The sequence below is a fragment of the Aythya marila genome, assembly GCF_965140915.1.
Source record: "Aythya marila genome assembly, chromosome: 1".
Taxonomy (NCBI): Eukaryota; Metazoa; Chordata; class Aves; order Anseriformes; family Anatidae; genus Aythya; species Aythya marila.
The window spans coordinates 27,059,806-27,076,138 of NC_139042.1; the positions used below are offsets into that span (position 1 = coordinate 27,059,806).

At 37.7% G+C, this 16,333-nt stretch overlaps 1 protein-coding gene across 1 annotated transcript in view; it reads left to right on the forward strand.

The window, feature by feature from the left end:
- The first annotated feature begins 392 nt into the window (after nucleotides 1-392).
- Nucleotides 393-16,333, forward strand: part of COG6 (component of oligomeric golgi complex 6) — a 52,531-nt gene continuing 36,590 nt past the window's right edge. Inside the window, exons 1-5 of the mRNA XM_082752019.1 lie at nucleotides 393-595; nucleotides 1,718-1,861; nucleotides 2,379-2,450; nucleotides 4,195-4,253; nucleotides 15,873-15,984. Coding sequence (XP_082608145.1) covers nucleotides 485-595; nucleotides 1,718-1,861; nucleotides 2,379-2,450; nucleotides 4,195-4,253; nucleotides 15,873-15,984 — 498 coding nt within the window. The 5' untranslated portion in view covers nucleotides 393-484. The remainder of the gene's footprint in view (nucleotides 596-1,717; nucleotides 1,862-2,378; nucleotides 2,451-4,194; nucleotides 4,254-15,872; nucleotides 15,985-16,333) is intronic.

Sequence of the window (16,333 nt, forward strand, 5' to 3'; positions counted from 1 at the left end):
CTTTTTTCCTTATCACAAATCCCCAAATTTTTCTTGTTCCCCTGAGAACTGCATGTACCAAGGGTCGTGTATTTTGGTCTCATAACCAACCTGAATGGTAACGAACCCCATTTCAGATACTAATAAAGTATGTTTGCAGGATTACATATAGGTATTCCAGGAATGCAGTGTGTAAGTAAAACAGAGAAATCTTTTACAATTCCAACTTTAAAAGGTTAATCTTTTAAAGCCCCTCGGCGGCCTCTGTGAGCCTGTGTCCCCTCCACGCCCCCCAGACGGACTCAACTCGGCTCCCGCCCTGCAAGCTGCAGGATCTCGGGACCGTAGCCGGCACCACGCTTGTGGAGCAGGCACAGGGTGACTTTCTGTGTGTCTGTCGGTGTCTGTCTGTGTGTCTGTCTGTCACACAGCGCCAGCCTTGCAGGAGGAACCAAAGCCCGGGGAGCGCGTTTCCTCGGGAGCCGCTCCGCCGCCGCACGCAGCCATGGCCGACACCGCTGCCCCGCCGCAGGTCGCAGCCCCGGCGGGCCCCGGCATCAACCCGCTGGCCCGAAAGCTCAACAAAATCCTGGAGACACGGCTGGACAACGACAAGGTGGGGACACGGGCTCCGGCACCGCCGCTGAGGGGGGCGAAGGGGGCGGCAGAGCCGGGCCGGGGGCCGCAGGGCCCCCGCGGGCTCCCCGAAGGGAGAAGGGAGCCCCCTGCTCTGACCCAGGGGGCAGGCAGGGGTCTGCAGTGGGAATCGGGGATAAAAGTTGGGTTTTGGCCCCTTTGGGTATGCCCCGCATCGCTGCCCGTGCTGGGGACGCTGGTGCCACGTAGTTGGGGTGGCACCGCTGAGGCTTCTCCGGGTTTAGGTGTTTTGTAGTCATGTTTTAACCAGCTGTGACCCTTCTGGTTGAAGCTGTTATCAAGAAAAAAAAATAGGTAAGAGTCTGTTAAAACACATACAAAGACGAGAGACCTGAGCCAGCAGTGTGTCCAGGTGGCCAAGAAGGCCAACGGCATCCTGGCTTGTGTCAGGAGCAGTGTGGCCAGCAGGAGCAGGGAGGTGATCGTCCCCCTGTACTCAGCTCTGGTGAGGCCGCACCTCGAGTACTGTGTTCAGTTTTGGGCCCCTCGCTACAAGAAGGACATGGAGGCCCTGCAGCGTGTTCAGAGCAGGGCTACAAAGCTGGTGAAGGGCCTGGAGCACAAAGCCCTTCACCAGGAGCGGCTGAGGGAGCTGGGGGTGTTTGGGCTGGGGAAGAGGAGGCTCAGGGAGACCTCATTGCTCTCTGCAGCTGCCTGAAAGGAAGGTGTGGGGAGCTGGGGGTCGGCCTCTGCTCACAGGTAACCAGTGATAGGACCAGAGGGAATGGCCTCAAGCTGTGCCAGGGAGGTTCAGGTTGGCAATGAGGAGACATTTCTGCTCAGAAAGAGCAGTCAGGCACTGGGACGGGTTGCCCAGGGAGGTGGTGGAGTCACCGTCCCTGGGGGTGTTCAAGGAGAGGTTGGACATGGTGCCTGGGGACATGGTTTAGTGGGTGACACTGGTGGAAGGGGGATGGTTGGACCAAATGATCTTGAAGGTCTTTTCCAACCTTCATGATCCTGTGATTCTATACTGTACCTTTTTGTCTAAAGCAGTGAATTTGGGGTGGCTGCAGGCTATGCAACGTGCTTCTTTGTAACCTACTGAAATATTAATTTCATTTGCCCTTCTACTTTTTAGGAAATGCTGGAAGCACTCAAGGCTCTCTCAACCTTTTTTGTTGAAAATAGCTTGCGGACCCGAAGAAATTTGCGTGGAGACATTGAACGACGAAGCTTAGCCATAAATGAAGAATTTGTCCACATATTCAAGCAAGTTAAAGAGGTAGCAGTTTTACAGTTTGATTAGCTATCTTGTCAGAGTACTGCTGTATAATTTTAAAAAAGAAAAAAGGGTTATGAGAAATCATTATTTTTTCCTAGACAAATATACATTTACAATAAAAATGTTTAATCGTTTATACCATTTGATGAAAACATTGCACACAGGTGATATTTCAAACAAACAAAAAAAGATTCAGGCGAACATTGATCTTTAGGGGTGCTTTCTCTCCATTGATTATATAGAATCATCAGGCCAGCTCAGGTTGGAAGACACTTCAGAAGATCATCAGGTCCAACCTTTCATGGGAAAAGGAGGGCCTAGATGAGATTATCTGGCACCCAGTCCAATTGCATCTTGTAAACCTCCAGTAAAGGGGATCTGCCATGTACCATTGATTTTTCTAGGTGAACAGAACTAACTCCTTCAGTTTTTCTGCAGAGGGCAGGTTCTCCAGCCCTTTGGTTGTCTTCATGGCCTTCCTTTGGACTCTCTCTTACTGTTATTTTAACTTATTTAGGAGCTTGAGAGTATAAATGAAGATGTTCAAGCGATGAGCAGCTGCTGTGAAGATATGTCCAGTCGTTTAAAGGTAATATATGAATAGATGTGCTCTGCGTATTTTTCTTTTTAGGATTTAACTATTTTCTTTTAGAAGAATAGTTATTTTGGAGGATTAACAGTGACACAGATGTTTCACTAGTATGTGTATTATGTATTTTAAAATATTAATGTTTCTTTTTACTTGAAAAATGTGTTGAGGAAATTATTTTGCTTTCTTCCAAGTTCAAATTTTGAACATAGCAATATACTTCTCTGAGAATATCAAGGTAGCATTTGTGTTTGAGTGGAGAGAAAATATTTCATTAGATTACATGTGTGATAGATTAAAGGGTTAACTATTTTTGTGGTTTTTGATTTAAAATTTGAATCATTCACACCGACTAAAGCTGTTGAATTACATGTTCACATAAATACATCAAGTATATTTATAAGAAATTATCTTGTTATCCATTGAGCAAGAACAGTCTAGTGTACCATCTTGATTCTGTTGGTTTTGTTTCATAACATGTCTCAGGATGCCTTTGTGCAACAAAAGCAATTTGTTCCATATTAATCCCGAAGCCACAATGTAGGTGTTTCATAACACATTGCTAAATCTTATCTGGTTTCAATGTACAAGTTCAATATTCAGAACAGTCATGAGTTTAAAAGGATTATGGATACTGAAGTGTAGATGTTTGCCAAACCAAATCTGTTCTGAGTACAGCACATAAATTGTAGCGTGTGAATGAGGATTCTTCACTAAAGTCTCCTGTGATAACCTTTCCTTTTTCCCCTGATGTGTACTCAAAAGGTAATTAAGTGAAGAGGTTTCATGGAAATGATACGTAATCCTCCTGAGAATGCTTGTAGTTTGATGAACTTGTGCCAAAAAGTGTGAGAATACAGTTAGCCCGCTGCAGTACTTAATTTTCAGTTTTGGAAAGCGATGAGTAATGTAGCTCTGAGGTCTGACATCTCTTTGAATGCTGTTAATCTGGATGTATTCCCTAATGCAGTTCAGGAGCAGTTTGACTAAACTGTCAGATGTGGAAATGAGTTGAGTGTCCATGCAGCTTTTTGTTCTTTTCTGTCTTTAGATCATGAAGCGTAGCTGTCATCTGTGATTTTTTTTTTTTCTTTTTATGCTAGAGCCATCCCACGGCGATCTCTTTTTCTGTTAAAATCAGTAGGTAGTTTTGTGCTGTGCCCCAGAGGAGGTTTCTGCTAGTGCCCTTTAGCACTCACAACTTGTCTTAATTCAACACATGTTTTCTTTAGCTGTATGAATAGAAAGTAAGTTAACAGGGCCAGGAATTAGCACTTGGTTGTCAAACATTCTGCTGTTTTATCTGTAATAGGACATCAAGACTTCCAAGCATGTGTTCTAGTTGAATAAGAAGGCATCAATGTACTAAGAATAGAGAGAAAACAACCTATGAATAGGAATATCCATAGCATATAAGGCATAAGAGTGCTTAAAAAGTAGCATATTAAGAGAGCAGAACAAATATAAGATATGAAAGGGACTGTATTCATTAATCAGAAAGCTCTTTACCTTTTTTGTTTTGTAAGATTGTGGTATCATGCAGTCCAAACAACAGGCTGGTGTGCAAATAAGAATATATATAATGACAAAAATATGTATAGATAAGATTGTTGTTTTCTTTTTAATGCCTGAAAATTGGGATAGTTGAGAAATACTTCAAATGTATTATATATTTTAGAAATTGTGTAATGCATTTGACATGTTTGTGCTTTTCACATTCTTGATGATTCTAATTGTATTCTAGGCAGCAAAGGAACAAACCCAGGACTTGATAGTAAAAACAACAAAGCTCCAAGCAGAAAAGTATGTATGCCACCTTATTTATTTCTTGAAAACATGAAAATACTGATGTAATTTTATTTTAGGTCTGGTACTGCCACTTTTATTTTTGTGTAAGGACTGTTGGTGTTTTTTTTTTTTTTCATTTGTATGTCATTTTTAACACTCTCCTGTGTTTGTAGCTCAATTAGAATAAAAATGTAGAACTCTTAAGTTTATTACTAAAGGATACAAAAAGCTAAGAATATGTTAATGCTTATTGTCATAAAAATTGACCTTTTAGGGAAGAGAAACAGTTATAGTTGTACAGTGTGCTGAGTAGGGATTTGCTTTACCTATGTCAGTTGATGATGTAAGTTAAATAATTTTATAATAGATACAGTCCTACAAGATCAAAATTCTTTAAACATTAGTATGTTATTTTGCATTTTGGACTTAAATTTTTAGAGTAGAGTTTCAGAAACTTTAAACTTAGAATATGTTATTTGGTAACAGTTAAGGTTTGTTGACTTTTATTTTAATTGTCTGTCCTGGTTTCAGTTAGAACAGGTGAGCGAACGGCTGCGTGGTGTTTAGCTGCCAGCCGGGTTAAACCACGACATTGTCTGAAGTTAGTTTTTTTTCCTCCGGTTTGGTGTTCCTGTAGTGTAATGCCAATGACTGTCTGATTGGTATTTCCTGTATAATTCAGAGACATGCACAAATTTTGTGCAATAGATACAAAAGTATCTATTATTTGCTGTGAGCTTTTTCATGTTACAAAGAAACATTTGTTACATGAAGGACAATCACTGAACAAAACAAGGTGTGTTCATCTCATTCAAGCGAACTCCTTCAAGCTACGAATACGTAAATAGAGAGAAATTGTTGGCTGTTATTTTTGTTTATTTTATTTTTGTGCTCTAATATTTGTGCAAGGAAGAACAGTGTAGGTTTAGACTTCACAGGAAAGGTAGTAGGGAGGGAAGGAACTGGGATTTGTACTTTTAAAAAGTTTGTGACCTTGGGGTAATTCCTGTACTGATAAGACCTTACCAAAAGTAGTTCAGCACTGAGTCTTGCATTAGTTTTGTGGGCTTTGTGGTGGTGTTAATGCTTTACATCCATTAGAAATCACTCTTGTGCAGGGACTGGACGTAAGAAGAGAGTTGGTTTATGACCTACTTTTCCATCTTTAAAGCTAACTGTGAAATATATAGGTACCTTAATGAGCCTAATGGAGACCACTTTTTTCCTTGGTTCTCCAGCTTCTTGTGAAAGATTTGTATTTTGCTATTTTCAGTATTTTTATTCATAGGAAGAAGATGATAATAGCCCATGACAGGTTCATGTAATCTTTATCGTTTTTATGGCTAAGGCATCTTGTTTTACAGCTTTAGCCTTTGTCAGTTCAGAAGGATGAATCTCCTTCCTTTACCAACTTTCTTGTGAAAATTATATATAGCTCACTAGAGATTAGAAGTAATTATTTCCAGCGATAAGTTTCTAGTAGAAGTTATGACATTGGATAGCTCTGGGTGTACTTTCAAAATTAATGGGTTCATGTTGTGGACTTCAGTAGCAAGTGGATTACCTCCTGTGAGAGTCTGAATGTGAGGTTAGAGTATAATCTGTACATAGTATAAAGTCGAATGTACAATAACTGCATAAAGTACAGTACTGGTTGGTATAAAATGAAGGATTTGGCAAAATGATGGTTTAAGTAAGTGAGCAGAAGTCGGGGCTTAGAAAGGAGAATTATGCAGACTGTACATCAGTACTTCTACAATATATTCCTTACAAAATAACTTACTTAAAAGGCTTCCTGCAAACTAACATGTCAGGTACAGAACATCCCTCTAGCATGAGGAGAAAAAAATGTAAAGGAAGTAACCTGTCCTTAAGGCACTCTGTGACTTCAGAGTGCACACCTAGGAAAAAGTTGTATTTTGAAAGGCAATTCTGTAAGCATACCATGAAAGCACTCACACTAGCAGTAGCCAAGCAGTATTTGTCATTTTACAATGTAATGGTTGTGGAAGACTCACAGTGCCGTTTATTAACAAGGTTAACTTTTTTTTTTTCCCCTGGCTAAATTTATGGCAATTTTAAAGAAGAGTTGTTGTTGTTGTTATTAATTTTATTTTGTCAAGCCACAAAGAGAAGGCTGTTTTGTTCCATGTGAGATACCTGAGTCATCTCTTCTTTTGACTCATTGTTTCTTCTTACGCATCTCTGTGATTTAAATCAGGCACAGGAAGAGACCTCTTTGATCAAATGTTCAGGGTTTTTTGAAAAGCTGAATACTTGCCTACAGTCCGAAAAAATACAGGTCTTGTATTTTCAACCCTTCACCTTAACAGGCAACATATCTTAGACAGAAAAAGAATAAAAGGTGAAACTGGGAGGCCATACCTTCTTTTCTGAGGGTTGTCCTAAAATGCTGATTGCAATGCAGAGAAAGTGAAAGCTGGGCCCATCCAAAACCAGGGCAACTGAAACAGTGAGTCTAAAGCAAGAACAGTCAGTCTAGAAAGCGGCAGTAGCTGCTGAGGATATTCATTCTTTAGAATTCTTCCTATAAGAATGAAGATGTCCCCTTTCTTACCTTACTGAGGAAGTTACAGAACTCATCTGCAAATTTCATCAGTCCCAAATTTCTACTTCTACCCTCTGTGGTCCTACCATTTATTTTATTATAGGCTTTTCACAAGAAAATGAGTTAGTTAGAAGTTGATGAAAGTTCAGTATAATGTGTATTTGTATTCAAATAGGATTAGTATAGTAGATTTTTCTGTGTAATTTTTAACATCTAAATATTTTTTTCAAAACCAAATTCCATTTTGCATACTACAAATTTGTATTTATGAATTCTTTAAGTTCTTAAATCAGTGCTTTTGAATTAAATGTTTTTAAACGTTGCCCTGAAAAAATGGAATTAATGGTGTTATTCTTTTTTATATTAGTTATATACTTCTTTCTCCCACTAGTAGTTGCTGAACATTTTGTAATAGCAGAGATAAATCTTTCATTTTGCTGAACCAGATATTTACGCTGTCCTTCAGGAAAGTTATTTTGGCTCTGACCTTCTCACAAAGTTCTACATTAAGTCCTCATCTCTTTTTACCTTTTTAGCTTTTTTTTTTTTTTTTTTAATAACTTCAGAAATCACACCATACTGGGTTTGCTGTACTAGCTATAGATGAAAAAAATAATTCCTTCTATCGTGATTAGCATTTATCTGATTTACTTCAGCTGACTGTTTCCTCCTATGAGGAAAATGTTTTGATTTGATTCATTGTCCTAAAATTGAAGGAAGGCAGTAAACTTTCAGATGAATTTCATATATTTAAGGCAATTAGGGAATTACTTTTTTTAAAACGTGTTGTTTTTGTATCTGACAAATTTTAGGGAAAAAGAGCTGGTATCTTCACTCAGATAACCTGATGAAGTTAGCAAGTTACCTATGTTAGGTACTAATAGAGTTAGTAGTTCAGAGTTTTATTTACTTCCCTTCATTTTCGAAGAACATAGTTTTATGTAACTGTTAGCCCTTGGTTTGATCAAAGATGTCTCATCTTTCTGTACTCTTAAGGCTGTTTTCAGTAAATGACAGGTGGAACCTTTGACTTGGGTAAGCATTCTTCATGCCTGACCTGTTCTCAGGGAAGTAAATTTTGTCAAAAAGTGTTGCAATTAGTATCAAGTTTAAATCAAATTGCAATTAGAAGAACAATGTTGACTGCAAAATCAGGGAAAGGCTTTCTAACTGCAGTTGTAACTTTATTCCCTGAGATACACAAAGCAAATACGTAAAGGAAGCATTGAAATACTGTGGTCTGTTTTCTTAGATTGCAGTGGTTTTTGACCTTGCAAACGTAAGTATCTCGTCAGAATTTTCCCTATGTGGCTTTTGAACCTGCATAGTCTGGTTTTTTTCTCTCTTTTTTTTTTTTTTTTTTTTTTTTTTTTCCCCAAGAACAGTATAATAACTGTGAAATATGAACACTTTTAACTGAGAATGCTTATTCATGCTTTTGGCTTTGCCAGGTGTTCTTTCTCTCCTGCAATACTTGCAGAGGAGTGGCTGTGTCAGTGGTTCCATGCAGGGATTTGGTTTATTATGGTCACCTGTTATTTTTTTGCATAGTTTTATCACTGTTGTTAACTGTACTTCCATTTCCTAAGTTCCATTTTCATGTTCCTAAGCTTCCTACCTGAACTCCTGGTTGCTTTTTCTAGCCTCTCGAATTTGTGATTTGAAGGTGCAGTGGTCCCTCTGCAGCATCATGTAGGTAATGAGCTATTTGGGACTTCCTATGTTGGTAACATGCACGATTAAGACACTTGGTTAAATAGCTGGGGAAGAAAATAAGATGCTCATCTCAGATTTCAGTTAAAGCTATGGCATTCTCAAATTGTTTGCTAGTTGAAATAGTTGTATTGTACATTAGAAGCAGGGCAGTTTTCCTTCACATTACTTAGGTTATGGAATTTGCTTAATGTAGGAACTAGTTTTTGTTTTTTTTCTCTAGTGTCTTTAGAAATTAAGATCACAACTTGATAGAACCACGCAATGTGAAATAGTGTAGTCTAACCCATTTAGCCCATCTCTCTACAACATAAGATTAATTTATTGATGTTCAGTGATGTGGAGTGTTTAATAGAATGTTTTAATGTATTTCATAATAACCTTCAATAATAAAGAAAAACTGCAGTAGTTAATTTTGGCAATTTCCGTGAACCGCTGAAAATCCTCTTCAGTATCTTCAGTAAATTGCTGTACATTTACTTTAGCAGGCTAATATTGCTTTCAGGTTGCATTAGGCTTTGTATGTATAGTAAAGAGTAATTTGTTTTCAAACAACATCTGCTGTTTCTTAAAATATGTGGGTTTGTTTATTCCCTTTGCTAATAGGCTGACAGAAAAATGATCATGTTCCTTGAAGTGTGATTTTTTTTTTTTAATAAAAGCTTTCTGTGACTTGTCAGTTCTCTTGCTGTATACAAGTTTAATTCTTTTTTTCTTCTTTGTATGAAGCCAAAAGCCTACTTGCAGTACAAACTTCTTTACCTTACACTGGGAGCAAGTTTCCTGGAGCTCAATACAATTCCAGAACCAAAGAAATTACAGTGCAGTTCCAAAATTTTGTGTACAGAATGGCAGAAGCCTGGCTTCATAGTAGTGCTACCAGCTGTTTAATGTAAGGTGTTTTGCAGGATTGTTTTTGAGATTAGTCACAAATGACAGTTGTGGACTTAACAACTGAAGAATGACACCAGAAGATAAGTTACAATGTAAAAGTAAATAAAAGTAAAAAGACTTATAAAAGTAAATAAAAGTGATTTAGTGTATGCAAGTGTGCAGGGAGATCACAAGGAGATTTCTTCTGTAAAGAAAGAAGACCATAGTCTGAAAACTGTATAAAAGAATGAGAATGGAAATGGATTGGACAGTTATTTTTGAGACAGGCTAAAAGATTGCGGGGCTTTCATTGAGATTATGCCCTTGAACAGCTTTACACATTATCTTACATTGCTAATTTCTATTAATTGTAATCTTAAATGGAGCAAAATGTGTTTCAGTGTTAGAGTCCTTATTAGTTCTGTTGATACTGGAAAATTAGTTTTTGTAGTACTAGTATTGTTTTGCTTTTTTTTTTTTTTTAAAAAAAAAAGGTGATTTCTATTTTGAAAAGCAGCATGTACTTCAATTTGTTTTAATTGAATTATGTTGAAACTTGCTATTTATTTAAATTCAACAGCCACGGTTCTTGGAGTTCAGTGAATGATTTGAGTGTCACCTCAGTGCTCAATGCAAGGTCAAAAGCCTTAGGAAAAATGCTTCTCAGTGAACATCTGCTGCTTCAATAGCTCTGCTTCAATATACTACAGGTCTCTCATGCTTGTCTCTTAGGGATACTTTTCCATTTTCTTTTCTGTTTTCAGAAACAACTTTTTTGTCATAGTCAATTTGGAAGTGACTCAGGCAGTTCAGCACTATTTGTAGGAGGTTTGGAGAGGTATGCTGAGAAAAGTGGCGATCTGGTGGTTTGCATTAAGGAGATATATTTCATGGCATGACCTATTGAAACTTGTAGTTACATTTATTCCTGTGAAAATTCTTCATGAGAAAAAGCAGTAATTGCCTAAAATGAATTATAATTTTGGGTGTGTGTGTGTGAGTTTTTGAAATTGTGCACCTAGTTTCCTTTCCTGATTTGTACCACAGTAAAGCATAGGTGATGGGGCATAACGCAGGAATCAAAGCAGCTGTAATGAACCTGAAGGCAAAAAAAAAAACAAACTAATTTGTCACATTCTGGCAGCAAAAAGGGGGAAAATGAGCAGCAAAAGGGGGAAAAAAAAAACAGGGCCTGATTTGATTTCCTATGTGCTCAATCCTGTATTCGCATGAGGCATATTCTTGATCAATATGAAATGAGGCATGGATTTACAGATGGAGAAACATTTCTCAGAAGTGCGCAGTCAGTTATATGATAGCATTCCTGACTGATATTTGTGTGATCTGCTCTTAGGAGAAAAGTCCCCGAGCAGAGAGCCCATGGTGTTCCCTGGAAATTGATTTGGGTTCTTTGTTGTTTCCCTAATATCTGATTTAGTTTTCCTTTTGCTGCTGGTTAAGCTCTGATACTACTCCAAGTCAATACAGAGAACAGCGTGCTGTTTCCATGCCTTTGGTGACATTTTACAATTTGATAACAAATTCAAAGACTAGACCAAGCAGTCCCATTTCAAATGCTGTTCTATCAGATCATATAAAAAATGTGCTGAAGATATCAGCCCATTTGATGTGACAGTATCTCACCTCTACAAGATGCAAAAGAATCTATCTACTGGAAACATGCTTCTTTAAATTTAATCTCTCTTCACAGGTTAGAAACCATGTATTGTATCTTAACAATTGCTAAACACTGATATATCTAGTAAGTATATACCTCAAATGACTGCTGTGAAGTTCTGCATGTGAAAATCTTATCCAGACTGTTCTGTAAACACAGATGATGTCCATAGAAAGCCTGATGGTTATGTCAGGGAAAAACAAAAAACCAAAAAGCTCTGTGACTTTATTTAGAGCATATAAGCTTTTTAATTCTAGTGTTTAGTAATCGGACAAGATTTGAATCATTTTGGTGCAGTTAATATCTTACGTTGTTAACCTTTCCATTTACCATTTTTGATTTTATTTTTTAAATCCATTTGTTTTTAGAGTGGAATGTATTATATAGCACAGCTACTGCATTGCAGGTTTACTGTCTTTAGATTGGGACTTCAGCTTGGAGAAACCTAAGTTCAAGTCCACTTTCCTGCTTTCAGCTCTCATTTGCATAACGTCTTTCAGAAACTCATCAACAGAGAAGTACTTAATTATTTTTGCATTTTGTTCCTGCTGCTGTTCTTGGAGCACTTACCTTAAAAGCTTGTTGGTCTTTCAAGCGTTTTCCTCATTTCCCACTTAATTCTTAGATGTAAATCAACCATTTGCTCATCTTGTTCTTGATCTTAAAGGATATGTGTATTTTATTTTTTTCCTTATATGTCTTCAGACAACAATCATCTGTCCTCTCAGCTTTCATCTGGGGAAGATTCTTAGGCAGATCATCTTGAAGTCTCCTCTCATAAAACAGGTTCTCCATTCCCACTGTCCCTGCTAGCTCTGGTCTGATGGGAGTCCATTGTTCTTGAACACAGATAATCGGGTTTATGATGCTTTCCAGATGAGGTCTCACTAAAGCTTTCTGTAATAATAATGCTATTTTTCTTTATCCTGGAAATACGTTAGACAATTCACTGTGTGCCTTCCTGGTTTTCACTCTAGCAGAAAATATAATAATTATATTCTAAGATGGAATTGGTCACCAAACACCTTCACATAATGACTGTGTTCTCTTTTTAATAAAAGATGTCTGTTTGACAGTCAAAATGTACCATAAACATTTGTTCTACAAATGCATTTTTACTTATACAGCTGGTACTTTTTTTTAGGAATGGATACTTGTGTGTAGGTTTTTTGTTGTATAATTGCATATATTTGCCTTCCACAAAAACATCATAGAAAAGTAATTTTTCCAGCTTCTGCTGAAGAGCACTTATATCTGTTGAAGATGGTTGTTATTATTATTTTTTGAGTTAAAAATACTAAAGATATCTTTTGAGTCTTTAAAAATATGAACATTGAGTCCTCAATAGTGAAAAATAAAGGACTTTCAGAAAATTATGCTCTGCCTTCCTAAGAAAAGGACGCTAGCAAATTGTTATAGTATGCTTTGGTGGTGAGATAGAATTAAATTTTGGGGAAGTCTGTTTCTCCTCCACCTCATTTTTCGAGCTGTCTAGGTGATAATCCTAACAAACAGTGTGCATTTGTATTTAGTTTGAGGGAAAAGTGCATGAAGTGCATAGTTTTCCCAGCCTTTTGAGTTCTCTTGCAAAAGAATTCTGTCTCCGTGGTAACGACTAAAACAGGGGAAATTGCTCTTTGTTGGAGTCCTGTCCCCCATCCAAGCTCAGAAGTCCACCAGTGTTTGGCACTTCCCTGCTTTGCATCAGCGCTGTGCTCCCGCGCCCTGTGAGCCTTTATGCAGGGGTAACTTTTGTAGGAAAACAACCAACCATCCTCCGGGATGACAACACACTTTGGCTTTTCTTCTTCTGTACTGTGCATGCCAAGAACACAGTGTAGAAATGTTTAGGTTGACAGAAAGGGCTGGGGGTCTCGAAGTCCCTGAATGTCTCCACGGATCCCAGTTCCTGTGGGATGTAGGCAAAGTGGCCTCATTGCAGCTTTTCTTGGGGCTTTGCACAGCACTTAACCCAGTGAAATAACTGTAGCAAGCTTGAGAGATACTGTAATCAATTTCCCTGGTTTAATAATATTCATTAAATTCTAGTTAAAAATCTGTTTATCTCTGAGGAAATACCGATGTCATTTAATACCCGTGTGAGCGTGTTGGTCTCATTAATACTGGGTGCTGCCAGGTAGAAGGCAAGGGTACAAAACACACATGTTTTGCTACTGATCAGTCATCTTGTAGGAAACAGGATCTCTTTCTCATGCAGATTGATAATCAAGACAATTTACACAGTAAGTGTAAGCAGGGATGGCTAACCTGGTTTTTGAAACTGGATTCAAGCAGGTCGTTGAAATGCCATGTCTTTTGCGCAGGGCCCAAATGAACTAGCTTTATCAAAAGTCAAAGATGTGTGCTTGTGGATTTAGGATAGATGCTTTTCATCACTTCCAAATCACAGTCTTGAGAAAAATACATGAAGCGTTGCTGCCACCTTGAGGTGGTTATTTTAGGCTTACATCGTGGAACTTTTAACTTAGCAGTATGTTAGACAACAATGTATTGACTTTTTTTTTTTTTTTGTAAGTAGATTGCTGAGAATGTGCAGAGTGGGCCAATGAACAGTTATGGCAGGGGTTAGCCAAGGCACAGCCAGAGATGGGAATGGCTTTAAAGCATGAATTTTGATGGAGCCTCGTTCTTTGTAGCAGCAGGAAAAAAAGAAAAAAAAATAGGAGGGCTGTGTAGAGTGACGACTTGCAGAAGGAGAGAGATTTGGTAGTTAATTTCTGTGTGATTTCTCATTTGCAGGATTTTCCTTTACAGGAGTAAATGGGGCACAGAATCCCAGAGCTGACTAACAGTGCCTTTATGTATGTTTCCTGACTCTGGGCTTTGTACTTTGGAAGTCTACAACACTAATTCCAACAAATAAGCAAAACAAACTGAAAAAACATAAATTGTATGTCTGGTATACTGCACTTCTTAAAACCAGATTTCACCCTGCCCCAGTTTGGTGAAACTGTACAGGCTACTGCTGAAAGCTCCTGTAAAAATATATTTTAAAAATCTGACAAATGAGATATAATTGTAAATGGAAATATTTTGTAAGAACTTTTAAAAAATCTTTATGCTCAGACCAAATGCCTCTACATCCCAGTTGTTCCTGTGTTTACGGGAGATCTCATTTCTTCAGCTGAAACCAAAGATAATTTTGCATTTGTTTTTTTCAGCCTTTTTTATCTTCTTTCTCTTCCCTAAAGGGAAGGATAGTCCAGTGTAAATCTACTCAGATTTGTAGTTAAATATAAAATAGGAACCTCCCTCACAAGAGAAGAGAGCAACTAATTAAAGATAATTCACTGAGCAACATTGGCTGTTGTTTCAACCGAATCCAGTGCTGGTGACATTGATGGATTAAAATTCCTCATCACAGTAGCGTGGAGCAGCAACGCGTTGCTTAAAGCACCAGCATTTCATGAAATCTGAAGTGTCCATGCCTGATTTCCAATTTGAGTAGCTAAGGCATATGCATTTAGTTTATGTTTATATGCATTGGGAAGTTGTCAATGTAAAGGCATAAATACCACATCTGCATTGGACCCTTGTGAAACCTGACATGTCATTTAAAGATGCGGTATTAAATCATGAGAGGTTTTGGTTTTCTGTTTTGTTTACATTTTTTCTATGTAACTTAAATACTGGGCTTTTTGTTTATTTTCTTTTCTGTTAAGCAGTTTTGGATTTTATACTCCTTTCCTTTTCGCTTTTCTGTATGCTATGACAATTGCAAAACATTTCGTTTGACCTCTGAAAAAGTTTGCACAACTGCAGGGTGGGAAGGTCATCGACATCTACAGAAGGGAAGTCTGTTTTCTGTGCTGCTTCAGCTGAATGCAGTCCAGAGAATAGTTGGATAGTAGAGAACTGGTAAATAAGTAAAAGCTTCATTTTCAAGCTTTGGTCTTGTAAGAAAATTTAATTATGTCAGCCAGTATTAGAAGTGGACCTTTCTGTCTTACCACTCTATTATAGCAGCGTATTTATCTTGCAATAAGTACACTAGAAGCTGAAATGGTCTTAATGTTGTGACAGCACTTGTTTCTGTGCCTAGAAAACAAAAGTATTTATTTCACAGAATATTCTGTACCCAAACCACAGTTTGAATTTCCGTTGCTAGTGGAATTCCAGTCCCTCCCTGTGGAAAAAAGCGAGATTCATTTGGGTCCTTCTGTGGTTGTAAGGTGTGTGACAAAACGCCTGCTGCTCACAAGATGGAGTTTGGATATTAAATCCCTGTTGTGTTTATTTCAGGAAGGGTAACTAAGAAGGCAATTAGCCATTACATTTTGATTGCTTGTGAGATTAGTACATTTGTATCCCATCAGTATATTGTTAAACAGAAATGCATCTCTTCTGCAGAATAGTAGATTAATCTAATGATCATTTTCTCATTTTGGATGCTGCAGCTTTTTGTGTCTTTCTGAGAACATGAGCTGAAAGCCCATTCTTTCCTGGATGAATTTGAAAGGAGATAATTGCAAGCATTAAATTGTAGAAGCACAAAGTATCAGGATTAGATATCTTGTGTTACAAATGCTAAGGGAATATTTGTAAAGAACTTCATAGTTTTCAGATGCGTTAACTTTGCGTTGTTTTACTCAGTAATATATTTAAGGTAATGGAAAATTGTACATGAAGATGCAACTCAAGTGTTTGATGGCAAATGTACTATTAGAATTTAATAGCATTGGTTTCTAATGCTTATTATATTTCCAAAGGTATGAATATGCAAAATGAGTCGGAGATAAGGATTAAAAGCTAATGTCCTTTTCACTTTGTTTTATTACAGTCAGCGACTAGAAATGAAAGCACAAGTTGCAGATGCATTCATAGCAAAATTCCAGCTGACACCGGATGAAATGAACCTCCTTCGAGGCACAAAAGATGAGCCAATTACCGAGGTAACTCAGCAAACATTAAAAGCTTTGCCCTGAACTTAAATATAAAAAACATCCTAGCTGAATTGTACATGAGATCTTATTATCAGTTTTGTAGCTTCTTTTTTTAATGGAGGAATGTACCTTTTAACACAGTGGTAAGTTTCTGATGAGTTTGAAATGTGCAATGAAAGATTCTAGTAACAAGAAAGAAAATCAGCATTAAGTTCTAGCTTGTATAATGAGTTTATGGGGCAATAAGAGCTATCGTGTTTCTACACTTCAAAAAGGCTTCTATGGAACCTCAATTTTTAGCTAAGATGTTTTAAAATTACTACACGCTCGACTAAAGCAAATGAGAAATTTGGTTGTC